This window comes from Hakea prostrata, chromosome 4, assembly GCF_041222555.1.
Source record: "Hakea prostrata isolate BN-2017 chromosome 4, UWA_Hpros_2, whole genome shotgun sequence".
Lineage (NCBI taxonomy): Eukaryota > Viridiplantae > Streptophyta > Magnoliopsida > Proteales > Proteaceae > Hakea > Hakea prostrata.
The window spans coordinates 44,373,403-44,397,532 of record NC_142603.1 but is presented as its reverse complement, the minus strand read 5'-3'; the positions used below and the strand labels follow the sequence as shown (position 1 = coordinate 44,397,532).

The 24,130-nt window shown below is 38.0% G+C and overlaps 1 protein-coding gene across 1 annotated transcript; it reads right to left on the bottom strand.

The window, feature by feature from the left end:
- Window positions 1-124: 124 nt before the first annotated feature.
- On the bottom strand, window positions 125-24,079 carry LOC149019044 (BTB/POZ and MATH domain-containing protein 1-like). Its single transcript, XM_089153137.1, has 4 exons — window positions 23,287-24,079; window positions 12,908-13,256; window positions 8,441-8,717; window positions 125-891 (listed from the first exon to the last, which is right to left on the bottom strand). The coding sequence occupies exons 1-4, from the start codon at window positions 23,709-23,711 to the stop codon at window positions 713-715; spliced, it is 1,230 nt and encodes a 409-aa protein (XP_089009263.1). The 5' UTR covers window positions 23,712-24,079; the 3' UTR covers window positions 125-712.
- Between the last annotated feature and the right edge of the window lie 51 nt (window positions 24,080-24,130).

Here is a 24,130-nt window from a genome sequence, read left to right as displayed (position 1 = left end):
TAGAGATACAGAATGTCGAAACTGAGAGTACCATATGGGAGGAAAGGCCAGGATAATAATGCTACACAGGCACACAACCTGAAAACAAAGGGATCTGTGAAGCCATGAGAAAAATTTTGCAACGAAAAGCAACATGCAGAGAACAGGGAAGCAACCTAACAGTATTGAAGACTCAAGTTTCAGCATCAAAGTCTCATTCCCAGCCAAATTCAAAGCCCAGATGTCATGGCTAAAGAAGTAAAATAATCAGTGTCTACTGCATTGACAACGGAAAAAGACCTACTTTCTGCATTCCCAAACAATCAAAATGGCGAGCGCAACGCCAAGAGTAATAGTTGAACATTCCCAACCATTCTCTTTAAGGATGTGAAAACAAAAAAAAACAAAAATGGTACGTAATCCAGAGAGACGCTCAACCTGATCAATTTGAAAAGATAGGTAAGGCACAGACTGAAAAGATGAGCCCAATAGAAAAAGCCTCAAGATCTAGTTAGGGGGAACAAAATTAAGATAGAAAAGCTACAAAAGAGATATTCAGATTACTAGGCAACATGTAACCTACTAATTTTACATCTCGCGTAAAATATATAACTAATTTTACATCTCTAACAAATGGTAGCAAACTCAATCAGAAATCTCCCCTCAAAACATTTTCTGGCTCTGGACCTTTGGTTGCTTCTCTTTTAAGATGGTGCCAAGGGATCTGTCATTGCTAAATCCTTTGTTTCACGCGCCTTCCATTGATGTCACTGCCATCAAGCATGGTCTCATTCCCATTCCTGCAGGCAATGATTGAGTGCTCACCAAATTTCACCACATATTCCAGAAGCTCTGTTAGGACCGACGGGCAACTTTCCTTCAGATGCTCAAAACCATCTGTTTGCATCACGGCTGCAGAAAATTTCAAACCACCAAAAAGCTTTTAATGACAATAAATTCCAATATTTACCTGAAAAGCATTTCCCACAAACAAATAGAAAACAAAATCATAGGAAGACATGACAAAAGCATCACATCGAATGCATGAAATTGTCACCCTAATGATTTGCTGGTGCTATTCAACCATGAAGATACAAAAGGCAAACTGGTGACCAAATTGTTCAAATTTAAACCTTAATCTCCAACAATGCCTGTCACTCACAGAGATGTCTCAAAAAAACCCTAATTTTACCGACCAATCACAACACAGGTGCACATCCACCTTTCAAACACTATGTGACCAGGTCTGCCAGCCTCACCACTCTGCAGACCAAACATACCTCAATATATGCGTTGGAAAGTAATTAGACACAAGACAAAAAGTAACTTAAAGCTAAGATCAATGATGCCTTGGCTCAGTTAATCCCAAAAATCAAAGAACTATAATAGGGACATAAGTGATTGAGTGTCTGACAGGCAGCTGATTGGCTCGAAACTTGGATCAAATGGAGGTCCTGTGGAGGCAAGACTATGCTGCAAATTAAAGACGATTTTGATGGCTACAACTTAAGTTACAGAAGTGGACTGAAATTAGAAAGTTTATGTATAACGAAGGAACAAGGTGACAAATGGTTGTATGATGGATGAACGAGGTCCATCAGCAACTGTAACAGCAGTTTGAATAAAAGATATTCTAAATCGATGTTCTCAGCAGCAGCAAAACTTCAAGAGCAGTAACTTAGAACAAGAGAAAAGGAAGCAAAGGTAGGTGGATTTAAATCTCGACAGCAATACTCCTTCAGCCCTAGCTGTTTAGCTCTCAAAGCAAGCCCTAGCCCATATAACTCACAATGGACAAGAAGATCTTCATGCTCAAAGGCAAAATATCATCAATTCAATAATTCCTTATTCTGGGCTATGAACAGCCAATTAAATGTATATATATGGAGCATAGATTCTAGGATGAAAACCAGAAACTTTCTAATTGTGAAATTAGAAACCAAGAGAACTAGAAACTAAGGAAATAACATATTCAGAAACTTCTAAAAAGGTCCTCAGTCTTTCATTAAAAAAAATCTTCTGGTGACCCCAGTCTTAGGCCTCCCACAAAATCTCCTTCCTTCTTATGTTCCACACCAAAAAGTATACGTGGATAAGCCACACTGCCTACATCCACAGAAGAAAAAAAACACCCTAACCCAGCTTCCTATATTATCTTAATACACAACAATACTTTGACTGCTGCAGCGTCCCAGGAATCGCAGTACTTGCTAAAACCTTGCAACACAAGACCAAGGGCTGCAAAATACAATTTACACTACCTCAACAGTAAGCACACAGCAACACTTGTGGTATCCAGCTACAACTAAAAGAGAAGGTCATACCCCATTCTGATGTATACAGCCTTGCCCCTGTTTCCCAAGAGGCTATTTTAAACCTGTGACCGAGCACTCGGCAATAGAGCATTACCTAATACATCAAGTCTACCCTTATACCCCCCCCCCAACCCAAAAAAAAAAAAACTTACCAACCAATGACGAATAAAAGGATTGAAATTACTAACAATGCAACTCCACTGATTTCTGTGTCTTCAGGTAATGACCACCTTCACAGACAAGGGGCCGCATTTTCACAAGAATCACAACAGATATGGCAGCAGCAATACTTTAAATTAACAAATGGGCAATGATAAGAACCCACAAATTGAAAAATCATAATGAGAATATTTAATTACTAGAATAATATGGATGAACACTTAAATAAAAAATAAGAAAGATAAACTGATTTCAATGGGGCCAATCACCCCCACAGCATACACTGCCCCTCAACCAATGGCTGCCGAAGCACTCTCATAAAACATTCCTCCCCTTCCCTCACATCTATCCCCCCTATTTATATTCCACCAACCAACGCTAACCCTCTCTCTCCCCTCCACGTGGTGAGATCTCGTGATCCTAGGGCGGCCCCTCAAAATTTACCTTGTCCTCAGTGTTAGGGCCCTCGGAAAACTGCCTCAATTGGACCAGGTCCAGTGGTCCAACCGCCACTCTACCTTCTTCTCCTTCACTTCTGCGATTCCAACCCTAATCTCCTCATTGCTGCCGCCGCTGACCCTGCAATCACCATCTCCTCTCTTTGGAGAGCAATCCACCATCGGAGACCACACATGAAACCCCCCTCTATTGCCTAGTGATCCTTCCCCACAATTGCCTCCACCATGGTGCCTTTGCAAGAGCTCACTCCACGCAACATCTCTCCCATGTATCAGTGAATCTTCTTCCCTCAAACCATAACAGAACCATGGTCTTCAACTGCATCGACTCCAGATTTCCATTCACTCGATGTCATTGGTGCTCGAAAACCTTCTAGTTTGTGAAATAACCAAAGGTCATTCTCTTTGGTCCTTTCGACCTCCTCTTTTTTTTCAGCATCACACTGCACCTCATCTTTTTTTCCAAGTACTCCATCTTTAGTCTCTTTGATGTTCTTCCTTAAGATTCTTCTCCCCTCTAAATCTGCCTCCCCCAAGGCTGCAATCCATTTCCATTCAACTTCACTTACTTGATTTTCAAGTTCATATTCTCCAGCCTTTTCCTAAGTCTCAACCTGGCTGGTGTCTAAACCCCCTCCCAGATTTGTCGTCTTTCCTTCACCTAAATTGATTTTTACGGCTTCTTTGAAACTCGCCAGGTAAACTCTGGCCAACATCTCCTGTATACCCAATTCAACGCATCTCTCTACTCCCAAACGGTCCATCATATACTTGATCTGGCATGCCCAACAGAAGAGTATGACCTCAATCAGCCATCCCTGTACATCCCCTTCACCAGAAAATATGGACACTCCATCTTCCCCCCCCCCCCCCCATGGCCTGATTGCACTTTGATACCAGCTAATAAGAACCCCATGAATCGAATACTCAAAATGATAGGATTTAATTACTAGAATAATATGGAGGAAAATTTTTTATACAAATAAGAAAGATAAACTACAATGATCTAGTCACCCCCACAATATACGCTGCCCCTCAGCCGATGGCTGTCCAAACACTCATAAAACATTCCTCTCCTTTCCTCACATCTATCCCCACTATTTATAATCCACCAACCAACACTAACCCTCTCTCTCCCCTCCACATGGTGTGATCTCGTGATCCCCACTGCCCTAACAGACAGCATTATAAATTTCAAACTAACCATTACATAAAGAATTAACAATTCATTGCAGGATATACTTCTGAGCATAATTGCTGAGCCAAGAACAAGTATTATTCTAATGCCCAAAGGCGGCAGAAGCTGGATCCGACTGATCTCTTCATTTATAGACTAATTGGAGCATGAGACTATTGAAATGGTTCAAAACTGGGCAGGATTCGCTTTTTTTTTTTTTTGGTTGGTTGGGGGGGGGGGGGGGGAAAACTGGGCAGGTTGAAAAACTAAATTTTCTGTTAAAACTAACGAAGTACTTCAGCTTTTGCCAAAATCTGGTACAACACAGTGTCGACCTTAAGTTCCATGGTGAAGTACTACCGAACATATATATGATATGGTGACTAAAACGTTGAATTGCAAATAGCAACCACATCTATCCCACATCTATCCTTGATATATAGAATGCACTTTTTTCTATTGGACAATCCATGTAACCAACCACTCATTTAGTTGGGATAAAGGAAAGTTGTAGTCAATGTCAATGTAATTTCAGTTGTACATATTTTGGGTGACCAAAACATAGGAGTCACCATTTGACTCAAATCCGGATAGATGGATAGATCTATCTTTCTATTCATACAAATTATTATTAGAACAAATTACGCGGCACCCGCTATATTTGGGGCAAAACTCTTGACCACCCACTATTGCCTCATAAACTACATGGCACCGACATGTAAATTACAAGTTACCCACAGTTAACTTTTGTAGTTAAAATAGATAATGAAATTACCCAAATGCCCTTACTTTAATTTAAAGCATTTATTTTGAATTTCAAATTACCTAAATACCCTCTCTGTAGGAAAATGACAATAATACCCCCATTTTGATTTAGAAAATGACACTAATACCCTCACTTCAAAATTTAGTTATTCAAAAGCTGAAGTAATTACGAATATGCCCTCCCTTAAGCAAAATTACTAAAATACCCCAAGCATATGCCAAGCTAACTCAACAGGATCCTTATACCCCAAGCATACCTCGTCTCCCTCTCTCTGCAACACATCTTCTCTGCCACCCCTTCGGCACTCTCCACCACACTACCGTTTCTTTGGCCACAGCACTAATTCCATTGACTCCATCAAGTCTCACAACAATCACCTTAGTCGGAGTGATTCCATCTCTCTGCAACTCGCCTAGAAGCGGTTGTCCCTGCAACTTGCCTCTACAACTCATCTCCGTGAAGGAATTCGCCTCTGCAACGCATCTTACTGGGAGATACCAATTGCCAAGACTTGGTCGGACATGATCAACTAGAAGCTCCCCAAGGTCGTCCCCAAGACCCCTATCAGAACTCTGTTAGGCTAACCAGAGAGCATCAACACCTGGGAATTAATGGAAGGCCGAGAAGATAGCACTCATCTTCATCTTCCCAGTCTCGCAAACCCAGAACGCTACTTCTCCTTTAGCACCCCCCCCACAATTGCTCAATAGTCATCTTCCTATCAAGGAAAAAATTTCGATCGATATGATAATTTCGACCTTGAAAAATGTCGAAATTTCCATGTTTCGGTTGAAATTTCGACTGAAACGGGATACTTTTTATCTGACTCTTGAAAAGTCAATTTCGAGCCTCAAATGCACTCAAATTGATTTGGATTTTTGTATACTACCTATTTCAAGCATAATAAACACTATAGAACTACTAGTTTACTAAAAAACTACTGAAAGTGTAACATCCAACATTCCAAGTATATAGTACATGAATCAGAGAAGAAGCGGGAATGTTAGTACTTACAAGTCTATTCTATTTAAGCCTCAAGGTCTCCCTCTTCCGTCTGCACTCCATACAAATGACAATACAACTCCCATGATGTTTGCCCCATATAGTTTTGGACATAGTCAACAACTGCATCTTTGTACGTGGCCTCATCCACATGCATAAGATTTCCTGACGGTGGGAAGTTGTGAATCTCCAAAGGAACTGGTGGTGGTGGGCCTTGTGGCTGTGGAATGGTGTGGAAAATCTGCTCAACAAATGAAAGAGCACCCTGGCTCTCAGGAAAAGGATAAGGATACTGATAAGGTCCCAGTGGTTAACTCCGATAATTGACAGTGGGAGGGACACAACTATCTTAAAATATATCTTATGTATTTTAAAATATATAAAATACACACAAACTATCTTAAAAATATCCACAACATGCTCCAAAAATTGCATACATGCTTCCACTAATACTCTGCTATTTTAAATTTTAAAACAGATAATAATTAGTTTTTTTTAATATTTAAATTTTTGTTAATTATTTAAATATATATTAAATACAGTAAAATTACATAATTAACAGGAAAAATAAATAATTCAACACAATCACAGCAATATGGTGTCTCAACTCTCACATACATTCATTTGAAGCTTATACATGTACTATACATATACATTTTTAGCAATATACATAATTTAGTAAATAATTTTTAATAACAGAAAAATAAAAATAAAAAGTAAGAAGAATCAAAAAATAATTTTGACAGTACAAATTCATAGATCAACACTCTAAAGTAAACATACATAAATTTGGAAGCAATCTAACATGATTTAAGGCACAAATGAAACAAAAAAAAAAAAAAAATGAGGAAGTTGGTTACTCACCTTGTAAGATTTGAGAAAATGCACAAATGGAGGAGCAAATCAAGTGTTTGAAGGAAATGGAATACTAGAAATGAGGTGTAGAAAGGGATGAAAGCCAGAGAAATCAGCAAAAATTTCCAAAGGAGGTCGAAATGCAGAGGGCGATATCAAAATGATCAATATGTAGAATCAGAACAAGTCGTTGCTGAGATTCGCGCGAGAATAACCAAATTCCAATTGAAATGAAATCTTTAGGAGGAATCAATGAAACAGGAATCAATGAAAGGCTCAGTAGGTCGAAATAGCGTCGCTAGGTCGAAAAGTGGCTCGGTTTGGACACTTTATAAGCTACGCAAGTAACATTTCAGCCAGATATGGTATCGGGCTGATATTTCGACTCGTATCGATCGATATATCGGTCGATACGATATGGATACTTTCTGTTCCTACTAAAACATTTTGTTTCGAATTCAAAAAAATGTAGACATATCGATCGATATTTCAACCATATCGATCGATTTTTGTTCCATGCTTCCTATAGCCAAAAATCACAGCATGACTTCTCAATTTCCTTTCAATCCATCGATTCTTTGTTCTTCGAGAACCCAAAATGTCATGAATCATAAGAATCACCTTCAACTAAGAAGCTTTCTGGTTTCTTCATCATCTCTATCATCATCCAAGGCAAGATTCTCCAAGGATTTGCCCTCATCGAGTTTTCTAAGATTTTGAATTAAGGAAGATTCAGTTGAGCTTCATTCCATCTCAACCTTACTTAAACCTACTAGGGCATTTTCAAATAATGTTTATCCAGCTCGGCGCAATTCGTCGAAGAATGACAACGAATTATAGTTGCCAAATTTTTTTGAATTCGTCATGTTTGAGAGTAAAGGTTGTTGTGATGCTCGGTTTGACATTGGCTCTCTGTAATGCAAATCAAGTTGTAATGTCTATGGCTATTGTTCCCTTGTCTTTGGCTTACGGATGGACCACTTCTTTTTCTAGGATTGAAAATTTTTCCTCTCTTTTTCTATTCCTCTCCAATCTCAATCTGTTTGGGATCAAACTTTACAGTCCCAAAATAAAGCAAGAAAAAGAAAATTGAAAGGAAACACATAAACATATGTGGCATCAAATGTCCAACAGCGATCTTGAGCCTGATCCCAAGCCCATTGTCTCAAAATTTCGATCTGGAGATCATCTCGACCTTCAAAAAAGCCTCGAAGATATATCACCGACAAACACTTCCCTTCTCCCATCACCGGAGGTGGAGAAGATTGCATACCCGCTCAATAACCGGTGCTGCATGATCCTTTCATCTGAGGTATTTTAGTAATTTCGCCTAAGGGAGGGCATTTTCGTAATTTTTTACAGTGAGGGTATCAATGTCATTTTCTGAATCAAAATGGGGTTATTAGCATCATTTTCCTACCCATAGGGTATTTAGGTAATTTGAAATTCAAATTTTAAATGCATTAAATAAAAGTAAGGGCATTTGGGTAACTGCATAATCCATTTTAACTAAGTTAATTGTGGGTAAGTCATAATTTACATGTGGGTGCCATATAATTTATGAGGCAATAGTGGGTGGTCAAAGAGTTTTGCCCCAAATATAGCGAGTGCCGTGTAATTTGCTCTTACTATTAAAATGGATTTAGCAATATATGTAGCATAGCAATAAGCCCCAAATCCTTGATTTCGCCAGGAAAGACTGCAAGGACAAGAGGAGGACCAAATTTACCTCTCAGATTTTCAGGCAACGCAACAAATTTGAGACACACAGATTTCAATTGAAGACAATGGTGTTGCTCTGCCAAGGCAAGTGTAGTTGCCACAGTGAATATGGCAACATCATCACACAGAATGGCCTCGCAGAGCAACCTCAGCCTTTCAAGTCCATATTGATCTGCAGCTGCAAGCAGATGCTGAGCCATAAGCGTAGAAGCCCATTTGGAGCTCGAACCAGTCAGTGCTTCCATGTCAGGTAAGTCATCCCAATATATAAAATGGAGGAAGGCCTGCAAAGGTGCACAACCAAAAAACAACAATGTTAAATTTCAAGCAGGAAAAATCAACTAGATAGATTCAATGGTGAATACAATAAATGAAATGGCTGAGATATAAAAATTGGATCAAGGGACCAGCATCTAGATGTGATGATAGAAAAAAAACACCAAAAATAACATAGAAGCTGAAACCATAGTTACACTGCTTCAGCATACAAGTTCCACGGTGTTTCTTCTTAGTTTCATATTTTTAACATATAACTACAATTATTAATCTGATTAGACAGCCACATTCCATCCAAAACCATGCAAACAATGGCAGTATTTTAGGTACATCCAAATTATTAATCTGATTAGACAGCCACATTCCATCCAAAACCATGCAATCAATGGCAGTGCTTTAGGTACATCCAACATTAATTCAGCCACCATACTTGTATGGATTTTTAATCTTCATTTTATTTATGGGTGGGGAATGTGGTAGGGGGGGTTTTTTCAAGATAGGGCTAAGATTGGATTTAGTTTCAGTAGATGGTGAATAAAAAACAAAGAAAGTGCACTTGAAAACGAATACAGATAAGTAAGTTCTTTAAATAGACTGACTTTACTTACAGAAAAAAAAAATGCTACACTCACAAAGGCTCTATTTGGTTTGACTAGAAATTTGCATGATTTTTCCACCTTGAAAATTTTGACGTGTGAAATTTTTACATCAAAACAGACAGAACCAAAGTGAAAACCAGTAAATATACTAATCAAGGAAAGACTTGATACAATTACAGGACCAGTTGCCAGTTAGTGAAAGGAACTGAAAAGTTAAGGAAGCCACAGCTGGAGTGGGAAGCGATGGAGACACCTTAGGAGAAGATTCTGGCTGAACTGGTAGATTGTAAGCATCCTTAATGGCACCATAAAGTAAACTAACCCAATACAAACTCCTAAAGAAAAAGTTGGGAGATGAAAGAGAAATGGAGAATACACACCTCTCCAACAAATTACATTTAGACATCGTAAAAGTGGAAGGTGCAAACTTAGTGTGCAATCACAATAATGACAACCTTTACAGTTGATGTTGCTAAAAAGAATTACTCATCCCACAATACTTGATGGACAGGATGAAGAAGTCTCCATGAAATCTGAAACAGATTTTTTGGCAAAGTTTAACTATCAGTTCAACATCCATATTGGAATGCTCCAAAGATCATACAGGAGTCTCTTTGAATGTACAACTACAGACCTCAACTGAAGGCAATAGTAGCATGCCTACGAAGACAAAAGACAGGCACTACGTACCCAACCAGAAGGACCCAAGTCAGAGCACCCCCAGTTTGATGGCTGAGTCCAGTGGAGCTCCCAAGAAGCCCAGCCAGAGACCAGTATTTGTTAGACAAGGGGAACATGAAGAGGAACCCCACTCATCAGGGATGAATGTTTTCAAGAGGTGAAAAATCAATGCAAACAAGATCCCCCCCCAGCCGAACCGATCATTTGGGCACTAGCCCTAAACCCAAGTGCCCAAAACCCAAGTGGCACACCTGGTGGCTGGCCAAACCCTCCCATGGGCATAGTGATTATTTTCGCACTCTTTTGTTAATTATTTAAATCCAGTAATTTTTATTTACTTTACTTCTTTAATTGAGTTAGAAATGAGAATCCTAGCTAGAGGGAAAGTCCCAATTGGAATCTATTTTGAATTAAGATTCCTTTTGGATAATTAGGTTTTATTTTTCGAAGTTGCTTTCTTTTATTTGTGGTTGTTATTTAATTGAGTTGTAATGGGGATCCTACTCTATAAAGATTCCTATTTGAGTGAGTTGAGTCAACTTATGTTTCCAAGTTAGAGTCTAAGTCTTTCCCTCCAATTGTAAGGCTATAAATAGCCCACCCTACTCCATTGTAAAACAAGTTGAATTAAATCTTGGGGGAATCAAGTGCTTTCCTGGGAGGGCCACGGCAGTTGTGAATGTCTTCTTTTCCAAATTCCAACAAGCTTCTTCCAATCTCCAGCATCAATTCAACAAATCCAGCAGCATTTTTTCATTTTTGAGTAAATACAGCAATCACAGCCCCCTTCCCGCTTCTCCCTCACCCACAACCCTCCCCCAAAGGTTTGACCAAAAATGGCCAAGAATTTACCAAGAACTCAAGAAACCAACCAAAGATTTGACCTTTACCTAAGAACCAACCCACAACGTCCACAACCCTCCCATACCTAACCACAGCCATTCTTTTCAGCTCTAAGGTGGTTCTGGTTGTCTCAAAACCATCCCATAGGGATTTGTTAAAACCCTAACCATTTCAAACCCAACACATGTCAAATTAGCTAAATCCTAACTTGTCTCTAGAATCTCCCCAAGACCTCATCCCATATCTTCTCAACAAAACCCTAAACTCATTACGATCTCAATTTTTCCCAAATTCCTAAGTTTCCCAGACTTAGTCATCCCATCTGGATCTGTTAAGAATCTCTCATTCTTTAATTTAGTCACTTATTTTCTGGTTCAAAGGGACAGGATTCTGGGGTAACACAAATTCTAGGGAGACAATCACAAAACCTCTAGCCCTAGAATCATGGTTACATCAGCCTCCAATGCTTGGAAGCAAAGGCATAGTTCTGGCAGCAAGCCTGATAGTACTATTTTGGTGCTGGTCCTGCATCAATCAGATGCCTTCTAATTCTGTGATTCCATCATAACTTTACATCAGGCCATCTACAAAACCTCAAACTTTGACCACATCATTCCTTGTGCATAAGGAGGTTTCAATCTCCTTTACATTCCCGTTCCTCCATTAAAAACCTAACAACTTCCATGTCAGGTTCCTCCTGGAAAACCCTGAACTTCACTCAGCCTCAACCAACTGTCAGAAAGAGCTCCAATTCTGAACTACTACACCTGGTACCTCCTAACAAAACCGTTCAACTTTGGTTGCATTCTGACCTGCCGAAATCCTAGATCCCCTTATTCTTCAAGAACATAGTCCAGAATTGCTGCAATGTCAGTTCAAATTTGGAACTCTCTCCTCCCCATCCTATCCTCCCCCCATTATACATTAGTTTGGCTCCCTTCCACCACTAAATCCCTCACCACGTCTTCTGCTTGGAACCTGTTTCGCTCCCCCTACCCCTCTAGCCCCCCATGGTTTGGCTCAAAGGTCACATTCCCCGTCACTCCCTCACCCTTTGGAGAGCCCTAAACCTAGTTCTTCCCACCCAGGCTTTCCTTATCACCCACCACATCCCTTGGAACCCCAACTGGATACTTTGCTGGAATGGTACTGAGGACATCAAGCATTTATTCTTTTCTTGTTGTTTCTCTAGTTTTCTTTGGAGGAAAGCCCTAGCCTACATTTAGCCCCACTCCCATCGCTTATTTGGGTTTGATCGTGACTGGTCTAGGATATTGAGTAACTTTTCAGGCATCTCTATTTGTGACCAGATTGGTAGGCTTGTCTTTGGTGCCATGGTCCACCATTTGTGATGGGAGCGTAATCTCAGGCGTTGGACTTCCAAATCCCGCTCTCTTGACTTGATTTGAAATGCTATTTACTTTGATGTTTCCTCTAGGATTATTTCTATTCCCCATCCCCCGGTTGTTGATTCCCCAAGGAATAGGCGCAATGCAGTTTCCTGGGGGCTCAACTCCCAATTCCATCCTTCTCTCTGATCCTCCCCAGTTTGGATCTTTCTTGTAGTTCGGTGTTTCGTACCTTTTAATTCAATTATTTATTCATCCAAAAAAAAAAGTTATCTAACAGCCTTCCTGACACTCACTAGACATAAACCTAGGTCATACCAACCATAACCCAGTTTGACTTTAAAACCCTAATTTAACTTGCCCAAGCTTATGAGGTCAATCAGATCCTGGATATGGATCCTAGTTGGTCTCCTAACAGTCCAGGATTACATGATATAATATGTTCCAATAATATTCAGTATAACTATTAAAGCATAACCACTAAAAGCATGTCTTAATCTTAATCATACCAAACGAAATCAACTTCAAGACTGGGATCCAGAGGAACTCATAAACATAGTGTATGATGATGAATGATGACAAATTATCCAAAATTCTACCTCACATTCAAGTAGGAATAGACAGAGTGTTCTCATCATTATTTTGTGTTGGTATGTAATAGGGGCAAAAGTAGACTAACACAATATAACAAAATAAAGTTATTAAACCATAGAGTAATAGAAGAACCTTGAAAACTGGGGCCTCCATATCTTCAACTTTTATGCACTGAGCATTCCGATCCTTCATAGGACCAAAAAGTTGGGCCCTGAAAACAGGAGAACGAGCTGCAAGGACCAGCTTGTGGGCTGCAAATAACTCCCCATCAACTTCAAATTTTACATCAGTTCCCTTCCCAGTGTCCAGGAGCTGCCCAAAATGTTGACCTATGTTAGAAGATGGCACTGTTATTGAGTAAATCTTAGGTCCTTCTGTTTGTGATCTAACAAGACCAACACTACAGTGAACTGACAAACAGTCATCTTTGAGGTAATCTGATGTCTCTAAAGCAGTTCTTTTGAAAAAGCGTTTGTAGCCCCTGCAGAATACATGACAAGCCATATATTATGGTGCTCAGTATCCATAACTACTACATTTTCCTAGCAAACACGAGAAAAAGAAAAATACAGAAAATTTGTACAAGAAAATCAGAAAAAGATCCCACAGGAACACAGCAAAAAATGGGAAATCTACTAATGCTTTGTATCTATTAACTTGGATAATGTGAAGAAAGTTTATGATTTGAATAGTCATTGAATATAATGAGTAATTACATAGGCTTTCCCTGTAGTATGCCTTAATCAGGTGCTCTTCAGAAAAATTACATGTCTTACCCTTGATCCTCATCAGTTGCTACAGTCAGCCCCACTCTGTTAGGTCTCTACCATTAATTGTTGTCATCATATCAACCTATATACTTAATTGACGAATCTACTCTTCTTGGCAGAGTTAAGTCACTTCTTTCCCCTTACAATTCATTCCACAGTATGAGAACAATATATCTGATTGACAAGTTGAAGGTGATATAGAAAAGCATGTTATCTCAATCTAGTCAAGACCTCAGTTCGACTGAAATCAGACCTCATTCAACCCAAATCTTGACTCAACTCGAACGAAACTCAGGTATAAATGACCCCTTATCTTGATCAAGTCCACATATCTCAACTCAATCGCACCAAGACAAAGGAATTCCACCAGTTTCTTCCCTTTGCTTTGCTTTACTTCACCTAATTTGCCCAACCTTTTGCAGCATCTTTGGTCGGAGCAGCAGCTGCTAGAGGGAAACACTAACACTTCTACAGCACATTTACTGGCATTCTATCCATTCCAAGCTAATCTGCAAGAAGGTATGATGCCAAATGTATTGATATATGATGCGTACAATAGGCCATTTTGGGGTATCACTTCAGTAGTTCAGTGTAGTGGTTTCCAACTTGGGGTCAAACTGGAACCCACATGGGGGTGACAACAGATTGGATTGGGCTGGACCGCTGGACAGTGGACCCTTCCGCAACCCATTCCCAACCCTGGGGACCTAAAAACTAAAACCCCTAACAAGCCAAAATCTATCAGGGCCAAGATACCTTGAACACATCCCAACCCTCTCAGGGTTTTCCTTAACCTGTTCCAGCCTGATTAATCCTGATTGGGTCAGGTTAGGACGACCCTGATTAACCCTAATCTTATCCCTACTTGACTGTGAATTAACAAGCAAACATCATTGGTCTTCATTCTTCAGTTTCAGTAAGTGTTGGTGTTTCAATTCAGATAATAGGCTATAAGAAAGATGAAAATACTCACATGACTCACATCTCATTTAAATGTCTCGCGAAAAAATCTATCTCTCTTTTTTTTTCTTTCTTTTTTTTTTTTTTTTTTTTTTTTTTTTTTTTTTTTTTTTGGGGGGGGGGGGGGGGGCTTAACCTAAACCCAACCCTGCCCTGTTGGGACCAGCACATTTGGAATCCAAATCCCACTTCAGGTTGGAAAATGACGGTCGGGTTTGGGTCGGGATCTGGGCAAGTTCGGGGCCAGCCGAGTATCACTGGCACCCCTAGATTTACACTGTTTTCTTAAAGCAGAGGGCATCATTGCATTCCAAGGCCTCAATAGGTTGGATACTAAGTCACATTTGAAACGACCCCTAACCTTCAAGTTGAAGAACAAAAAAAACCACCAAGAAGGTTAGGGACAGCGAGATGGGCCTGGAGTTTGAGTTCTTAAACCATGATTCCATTACAATAATTGGTTAGTGGATACCTCCCTCTCTTTTCAGCTTCTTTCCTTGCAACCCAGCCCCACCACAGCCAGGAAAAAAAAATACTTACCCATCCCTGCAGCCCATGAGAGTTGCCTTCCATCTATTGCTAGGTGTTGCTCTTTCCTGTGGTCAAAAGTTGCTGTAATTTTTGTGCATGTTGCAAGCATGGTTGTCAAAGCGTCTACCTAGGCACCTAGACCCATTTTTGGGTCAAGGCAACTTGGTGTCGCCTTGGTTTACATTGCCCTCTATTGCCTCATCTTGAGAACCATGGTTGCAAGGAAGGTTCATCGCCTATCATATGGCACAGGAATGAAGACCGGAAATCAAAATCGCTTAAGTCTCTCTCTCTCTCTCTCTCTCTCTCTCTCTCTCTCTCTCTCTCTCTCTCTCCAAGCTCCTCTCCTTAGGTCCCAAGGCAATGATTGTTGATTTTTCACACACAAAAAGAGGCCTTCAATTGTTCACTTCCACTACCCACTTTAAGCATCTGAGAATGTAGTAAATGAATCTTTACAGAATGTTAGAAAACCTTGGACTGTCTTGGGAGACTTCAAGATTCTTCACCATTACAAGAATAAGATTGAAGGCCAAGGAATTTGTTCAAAGCCTTCATGAATTGCTGCACAAAGGGTTAAATGATCAAATTAATGATGCTAGCTTGATAGAATTGAAGTGGAAAGTAAAGTTGTACACATGGTCTAATAACCAGAGCAGCCGCCAAAGAATTTGTTCAAAACTTGATAGAGTTTTAGTTATGTTGGGTGGATGGACAATTTGAAGGTATCAGAGGCAGAGTTCCTTTAGCCTGGTTTGTCAACCCAAAACCCTACATAGAAGAAGAGTTTGGAAGGATGCAACTCAGGACCTGAACCATTCAAATTCTTCCAAACTTGGACTTCAAAGGCTGATTACCACATTCTTGTTCAGAGAAACTGGGATAAGCCTTGTAGTCAAGTCAATTCTCCAACCCCCTCATGAGCCTGCTACCTAAATAGACACTGTAAAGTTAGAGCTGAAATTTTGGAATAGATAGTGTGTTGGAGATGTTCATATAGTGGTGAGATAAGCCAAAAAGAAGCTAATGCATATCCAAAGTTAACTTAGCAGTTAGGCTAAGGGAAATCTTTGGACAACATTACGAGTAGAATACAGTTTCCCTAAGGAGAAATTTAGGGAGCAATGGCTTTAGTTAGAGGATGGGGATAACAGTTCCTTTCATAAAGCAGTTAATTGCAAATGGAATAGGAACCACGAGACCAAAGACTCACAAGAGCTCTCCGTAGAAGATCTAAAAGACATCAAGAAGGAAGCAATCAAGTTTTGCTCAAACCTAATAGGGTTGAAAGCAGAAGATAGGGGAAGCTGCCCACCTAATACTCCTCTGAAGAAGCTAGCAGCGATGGTTCGAGGAGCCTGTCTTGAAGGACGAGTTTTGAAAGGTGGTTTTTGGAATGAAGGATTCAAAGGCTCCTCATTCAGATGGCTTTCTGGTTCTTCCTATATGCCTAATTTTATCAATCCAACATTCATTACTCTGATTCCATATGAAGGGAATGTAGGAACTTTTGTGGGATTCTTGCCTATTCTGTCATAAAGTTTCCTGTATAAGATTACCACATAGGTCTTGACTAACAGGTTGCAACAGGCGTTAACAGACCTAGTTAGTGAGAACAAAAAACTTTCATTAAGGGAAGATCAATGCAGCTAAGGTTCTACCATGTAATGATATGAGGGGCATTCAACAGAAAGCAGCCTCCCATTCTACACTTTTAAAGGTGGATCTGCATATAATCCATGACTCTGTCAGCAAGAAGTTCTTGATGCAAGTAACAGGAAGGATGAGATTCCATCCCAAGAGGCCTGCATAAATTTCTCAATGATTCATAATTTTATTAATGGCATCCCAACAGAAAATTTTGCAGGGCAGATGAGGTATTAGTTAAGGGGATCCATTATCTCCTTATTAATTTCCCTTGCCATGGAGGTGGGATTACTAGTTTACTCCAGCATAATGTTTGCAAATGACTTATTGGTCTTTGTGAAGACACATTAGGAGTCAATTATGCCACTATGGGGGCCCTAGATGAGTTTGCTACCTTCTCCGAGTTGCATCTCAATAGCACTAAGTCCTCTAATATTTTATGGGGCCTTACCTAGAACAGTAGGCTGTATAACTTTTGGAATTGATGGGTCTTCAGAACCAAGTTACCTATTAGGTGTCTTTGAAGTAACCATTATCTTCAGGTAGAGTCTATTGTGGACTGTTTACATATTCCAGAGAGGAAGGAGGATTTGGAAGCTGGAAAGTAAAGTTCCTGTCATATGCTGGATTGCTCCAACTACCATCCTCAAGCTGCAAGGCTGCTCATCTACTGGTTTGGTATCTGTGGTTCACCTGGAAGATGTACATGTTGTCTTAGGATTCGGTATGTAGACCTAAGAAAGAAAGCAGACTAGGAATACATCGCATCAAGGATCTGAATATCGCATGCATTATAAAACAAATCCTGTGGTCCGCTTAAAAAAAAAGGAAAGTGGAAAGAAGAAAATAAAATATATATATATAAGGCCGCAAATCTTTTCTTTGACTATTGTATCCCTTATTTTTATTCAAATGTCATATTTTGTCCATTAATTTTCTTTTCTTCTTTTCTTTTTCCTTACAAATTGTTGGTACAAATCGAGGGATGAGATAAATCCATGAGACCTTATTTCTTAAAAAAAAACCAATCTCAAATAAGAAATTTTGGTTTCAATAGATATAAATATATTAAAAATATATTTTTCAGTAAAAAAGGGGGAGAGCTTTTTTTTTTTATATTACCTTTTAAAAAATTACCCTACGGTATTTCATTAGTTTATTAAGAAAAATATATATCTTACAAAATATCAAGATTCGTATCTCAAATCATATTCTATTATTATAATAAAAGGAAAACTAGTTGTTTGGTCAACACTAAGAAAGTTTTAGGGAGCTGAATATATTTTGATAGAAAAAATAAAAATAGAAATCAAGAGAAGGTTCAAATTTAGGCAAATATTTAAATTATGATTATTATTATTTGTTTATTTTTTAGATAAAAGGAATGCAATAAAATTAGGAGATTTTTTTTAGACAACTAATCTATCAAGAATATTTCAATAACTTCTAATTAAAAATAAAAAGGAAACTTAAATCCGGGGGATGAAATAAATCCATAAGACCTTATTTCTTAAAAATAAAAAATAACCGAGTCTCAAATAAGGAATTTTGGTTTCTCCCCCTTTTTTAATATAATTTTAAAATTAAAGAAACCAAAATTCCTTATTTGAGATTCAGTTTTTTTTTTTTTTTAAGAAATAAGGTCTTATGGATTTATCTCATCCCCTGATTTGAGTTTCATTTTTTTTTTTTTTTAATTAGAAGTTATCGGAATATTCTTGATAGATTAGTTGCCTTAAAAAAAAAGTCTCCTAATTTTATTCCATTCCTTCTATCTCAAAAATAAATAAATAAGTAATAATAATTTAAAATCTTTTCCTAAATTTGAACCTTCTCTCGATTTCTAATTCCATTTTTTTCTATCAGAATCTACTTATCTCCCTAAAACTTTCTTACCGTTGACCAAACAACTTCCTTTCGTTTTTTTTATTATTTATATTTTTTAAATAATAATAAAATATGATTTGAGATACGAATCTTGATATTTTGTGAGATATATATTTTTCTTAATAAACTAATGAAATACCATACAATCGGGTAATTTTTTAAAAGGTAATATTAAAAAAATAAAAATAAAAACGCTCTCCCCCTTTTTTACCAAAAAAATTTTTAATATATTTATATACCTATTGAAACCAAAATTCCTTATTTAAGATTCGATTTTTTTTTATTTTTAAAGAAATAAGGTCTCATGGATTTATCTCATCCCACGATTTGAGTTTCACTTTTTATGTGTAATTAGAAGTTATCCGAATATTGTTGATATGTTAGTTGCCTTAAAAAATAAAAAGTCTCCTAATTTTATCCCATTCCTTCTATATTCCGGGGAAAAAAAAATTATCATTCCAATCCTTCTATGCCCCCCTCCCCGAAAAAAATCCCACAAACGAAACCAAATATTTATAAAAAGTACTCTGAAAAAAATTCTTCCCCTATTTTTGTGTGTCTTGCAAAGATACTTGGTGCACGCGGAATCACATGAAACGATTGCATTCAAAGCTTCAAAGATTTGGCAATGGGAGAAGGTTGCTGCCGCCACCATCGCAGGTTTTGCACAATTTCTGCTCTTCACCTGTGAGATATTGTCCATACTTGGTTTCAAGGTCTCCAATTTCACCTCTGTCGATTTTTATTTCCTTTTGGTTGGTTTATCTTTCAGGTTAAAGATAACAACTTTTGATGCAAAAGGAATTTCAAAAAAATCAAAGTTGTCAAACTGTGAGTTTGTAAATATTGGTCAAAGGTTATATAGGTTGGTTGATCTTGTTAATAAGATATTCATCTTAAAGACATCATTTCCAATCTCTTCAAATTCCTTTTCCCTGTGTTTCTCCATTATAGAAATTTCTAGGCACTTCACTGTAAAACAAATTTCATCTTCATTATTATTCAAATTCATAAGGAGAAACTTAGAACAGGTTTTGTGTTTACATGTTAAATCAATTGATGGAATCTTGCAATTTTCAAGCATTAATTATGCATATTAGTTTTGACAATTTTGTGATTGTGGCAATTGCTTGGGTAGCTTACATGGCATCCAAACAACATCACTTCTTCTCTTATAATGGTATAGGCTACTTTTATGTTAAAGGCTATAGGATAGAAAAGAAGAATTACACAAAAGTAAGTCAACGTTGCTTATGGTCTTCTATTCTTAGGTTGCATATTCCAATTATGTAAATTTATTGTTTGATACAATAAATTCACATTGCTTGTAAAGTGAAAGTTTTTATTGGTTATAATATTGAATTAGAGATTTGTAGACACGCTGTCTTATTTGGGTGTTTTAAGTAATTGGTTTAGAATTTAGCTATGATGCTAAATTTTCCAAGTGCCGAAGATGAATACTCATGATTGTGCAAAATATATAAAAAGTGAATGCCCAATAATAAACTGGTGATCTCCAAACGCTCATAATATTAAGTCAAGAGTTCAAATTCTTTGAGGGTTAGGGGCAAAACTTTCCCGAACATATAACATATGTAGTCAAGGTGCATGTAAACTGACCCAAATGAACCTCAATTTCCAAAACCCCTCCCCCCCCCCCCCCCCAAAAAAAAAAAAAAAAGGAAAAGAAAATAAAAAAACACATTGGCAAATTTGAAAAGGAAATAGTCGCATTGAAAACACCTGAAAAAACAGGTAGTTTCTTTACAGGTTGAAGATTAAGTACTCTACAAAGGGGTCACTTGAATTCTAAACTGTCTATACGAAGGTGGAATACGACTAGATGAATCTAGAATTTTCAAAAGCAGAAACTTAAGAATTTGACGTCCAATTCAAGAAATCTGGTTACTAGTAATTCTGAAGCTGGTAAAAAATTTTCCTTTGTTTATGTTATTCTTCACTTTCTATCTTTTTAATCAAGATCCAATATTAACATATGATAGAATTGCTATTATTAGGAATGGATTGCTTGCTTTATATATCTTACTCGCTATGGGGGCAAAGCTTTCTAATGTACACTAAAGAATTCTAGGCTTTCCAAGCACATCTTAGATTTCAGAGACAAATTTTTTCATATATTAAAAAGAACTTTGTTACAAACAAACACAAAAAGAATAAATAAAAACATATCTAAAAAAACACATAAACATCAAAATTATGTAAATGATATTTGCTTTGTATGTCTTATTTGCTATTGGGATGTAAAGCTTTAAGGTAAATCATAATATATTCTATAAGTACCTCCTTAGACATCAAAGTAAAAAGAAAAGCTTATACATTTAAACGAATTGTATTATAAATAAACAAAAAAAACTAGAGCAAACAAACATAAAATTATATCCAAAGGAACATCTAAGCATTAAAATGATATGAATGAGATAATAACTTTATTGTTATTTAGGTTAAGCAATATCATTAAGAATAGAATGTATAATGTTATAGACATCAATTAATTATTTCGAAATTCATAGATAAATTAATGTTTAGTATGATTGTCTTCTCATCTATTTTTTTAAATTTATACTTCAATATTTTTTCTTTCATTTTTTTTCTCATATATAGTTGCACGTAACGTGTAAATTTTACTAGTGTGTGTATATATATATATATATATATATATATATATATATATATATATATATATATATATATATATATATATATTGGGTTTGGAGGAAAATCCTATAATATTGCACCGATGATTCAATATTTCATAGGTGGTGGAAAGGACACTAATTGCATGTGGCTACACAACTGACATCCTAAGGAGATCCTTTCAAAAGATATGAGTCAGCTACTCTTCCACCTAAAAGTTTGAATGGCTAGGGAAGCGCAACTTAAAGGTATAACCAACACTCCTCCACATTTGCAGGCCCTATTGGTCATTACACATGACACATGATACAAGAGACAATAATCAGGGAGAATACAATTTTATTCCTAGAAGTTAAACACACGAACTCCCTACTCTTACACCATATTTGTCTTTTTTCACCTAAAAGCTGAAACTGTAACAAAGGCAGCACAAACGTACACATCAACAATATGAGAACAGCATAAGGTATGATGCAAGGTCTCAACACCTACAGAAGGTAGATACTTCATCCAAGATGGTGTCCGGCAGGCATGTATAAGCCGATCCTCTCTCTTTCATGAGGCCACAATGGAGCTTCAAATGCTGGAGCTCCCAAGTGTTGGCAGAATTGGTTCTAACCAACGGGACTTAATTGTGTGGAAATAAACTACCACAGGATTATTTATTAAATCTGCCTTGGATCTCATTAAACAGAACTTGCTAAGGGTGGATTCATGGGCACTAGAGTGGTTTCCTAAACATATCCCCTAGACAATCCTGTAGATGCATCAAGGATGCAGTACCAACTAAGGAGACTCTGTCTAGGAGGAATATCAAAGTACAATCAAATTGTATATTTTGTTGGGCAGGAATTGATAGCTGAGTTCATCTTTTCTTTAAATGTCCACTAGTGCTTCAGAATAGCAATGCATCTTTAAAAGACAGACAAATGAGATGAAACTCATCTTGCAGCTGCAACAGGCAGCTTGATGGGTAAGATAATAAAAACAGGAGTTACAGGGAAGCTGGCTTTACATGTAACTATGTAGCAACTCTGGACTGTGAGAAACTTCAGAATATTCAGAGATGAAACAAGAAACAAAACCCAGGTGGTGGCACGCATTAGTGAAGTTGTAGTAACCAGTGTAGAGCCTTCAACATTATAGGAGACCATGATTAAAAGCCAGAACATGCAGCTGGAGAATGGGGCATCCTCAATTCCTCATTGCTTGGAGATGCAATGTTCCTAGATCCTGCTCATCGAATAAAACAGCCTGCTTGATGGTGGCTTTATGTTTGATAGAGCCCTAGTAGATATGCAAGCAGCCTATGGAGGATTAAGGGATGCTAGTGCACACCTATGCTGGCCAATGGAGTAAAAGATGCAAAATTATTGGTCTTGGCTATGGAAATGGAACTACCAGCAATCCTTGATGGGCTGAATGTGTCAGATGAGAGAGGTGATATAGAGATCTCCACTCGCTCTGATTCGCAGCTAGACATTGTTATCATCAACGGAAAGATTCAAGGCCCTTGGAGAGTACAAGGCATAAAGTAGGAAGTCCGGTAAAAGGCAAACTAACTAAATGACTAGGAATTCAGGCACATGTTGACAGAACTGAATCAGCCTGCATATTACATGGCAACGCTTAGAGTGGATATGGACAGCTAGTACGGACACCAAATAAGCTACCCAATGAACTTTAAAGATGATTCCAAGAGATGCAGATTCATATTTTCTTTTTTTTCTTAAAAAAAATCTTCATCGGAGATTTACTGGAGGGGAGGGGAGCAAGAATCCAATGCAAAATGCAAGTGTTTACAGCAGACGCGTAAAATGCAAAATGAATCTAAAAGCTATACACTAGCATGATCAATCACGACCTGTGAATCCATCTTCAACGATGCTGAATCGAAGATTCCAAAACTCTATTAGCATTGGATTTAGTTCAAAACCCAGAAAAACAAATTGAAGCCAAAATCCAAACGTCTCAACCGACGACAATTTTTACCAAAAAAAAAAAAAAAACCGACGACAATGAATTTTCCAAAATGAACGAAACAAAAGAAACCCGACTTACCACATGCTTCCACGGTATTTGAGTGTGTAAGGCCCGCTCTCCAAAGACCTGCCAAAATGGCTGTGAACCTTATGTCTCTCCTTCCCGCTTTGATCTATGAGGGTCAATTCGAAAAGAGCTCTAACATCAGTACCCTCACTCGCAAGTGCGATGAACAAAGAAACGTAATTCGCGTTGTCCTCGATACTCTTCCCATCCGGATAGAAATAGATCGCCCAATCATATCCACCCACTGCGAATGTATCGGAAGCGATGTACTTCCCGATCCCAAGACCTTTCGACAGAGAATACCCAGTGATCTTGAACTGGTGAGAACCATTAACAGTCTCGGTGAGAGATGTGGAGGTAGTTACGGAAGGCGACGAAAGAGAAGAAGACGACGACGAAGGCTTAGAATGCCCTCTGCAAACCCTACCCATACCCATTAAAAACTGAAATTGGAAGCCCTGATCAAGAAATTCTTTATTCCCTCGGTGATATTCAGTTGAATTGCCTTTGATGAAATTAATTCTTAAGGGTTTCGCAATACTAAATTCCGGCGTTTTCCGGTGTATTTTATGCCATCAACGCAATAATTCAGATGAAATCGACGAGTTAGACTAAGAGGTCCTAAGTGAATCCAGGTGACGAATTCTGCAACAAAATCAAAATTGGGTTTCTACTTTCTAGGGTTTCATTACTAGAGAAGATTAGGGGTAGAGATTTTGTTCAATGTTACATTCCGATGTCAGTGGCGCTTAAATAGCTAAAACGGTTACAGGAAAATGCTAGCGAATTTAGAGAATGGGGTTCGCTGGGGGTTGAATTTTTGCACACGACGGTATTAAATATTGAAAATAGTGCA

Bases quoted from the DNA above. Each gene is read 5' to 3' on its own strand.
- LOC149019044 (XM_089153137.1), bottom strand. From the start codon at position 23,711: ATGGGTATGGGTAGGGTTTGCAGAGGGCATTCTAAGCCTTCGTCGTCG. The intron at 13,257-23,286 runs GTAAGTCGGGTT...TGTATTCTGCAG, and splicing joins AAATACCGTGGAAGCATGTG to GGGCTACAAACGCTTTTTCA. The intron at 892-8,440 runs GTAAATTTGGTC...AATTTTCTGCAG, and splicing joins GTTGCCTGAAAATCTGAGAG to CCGTGATGCAAACAGATGGT.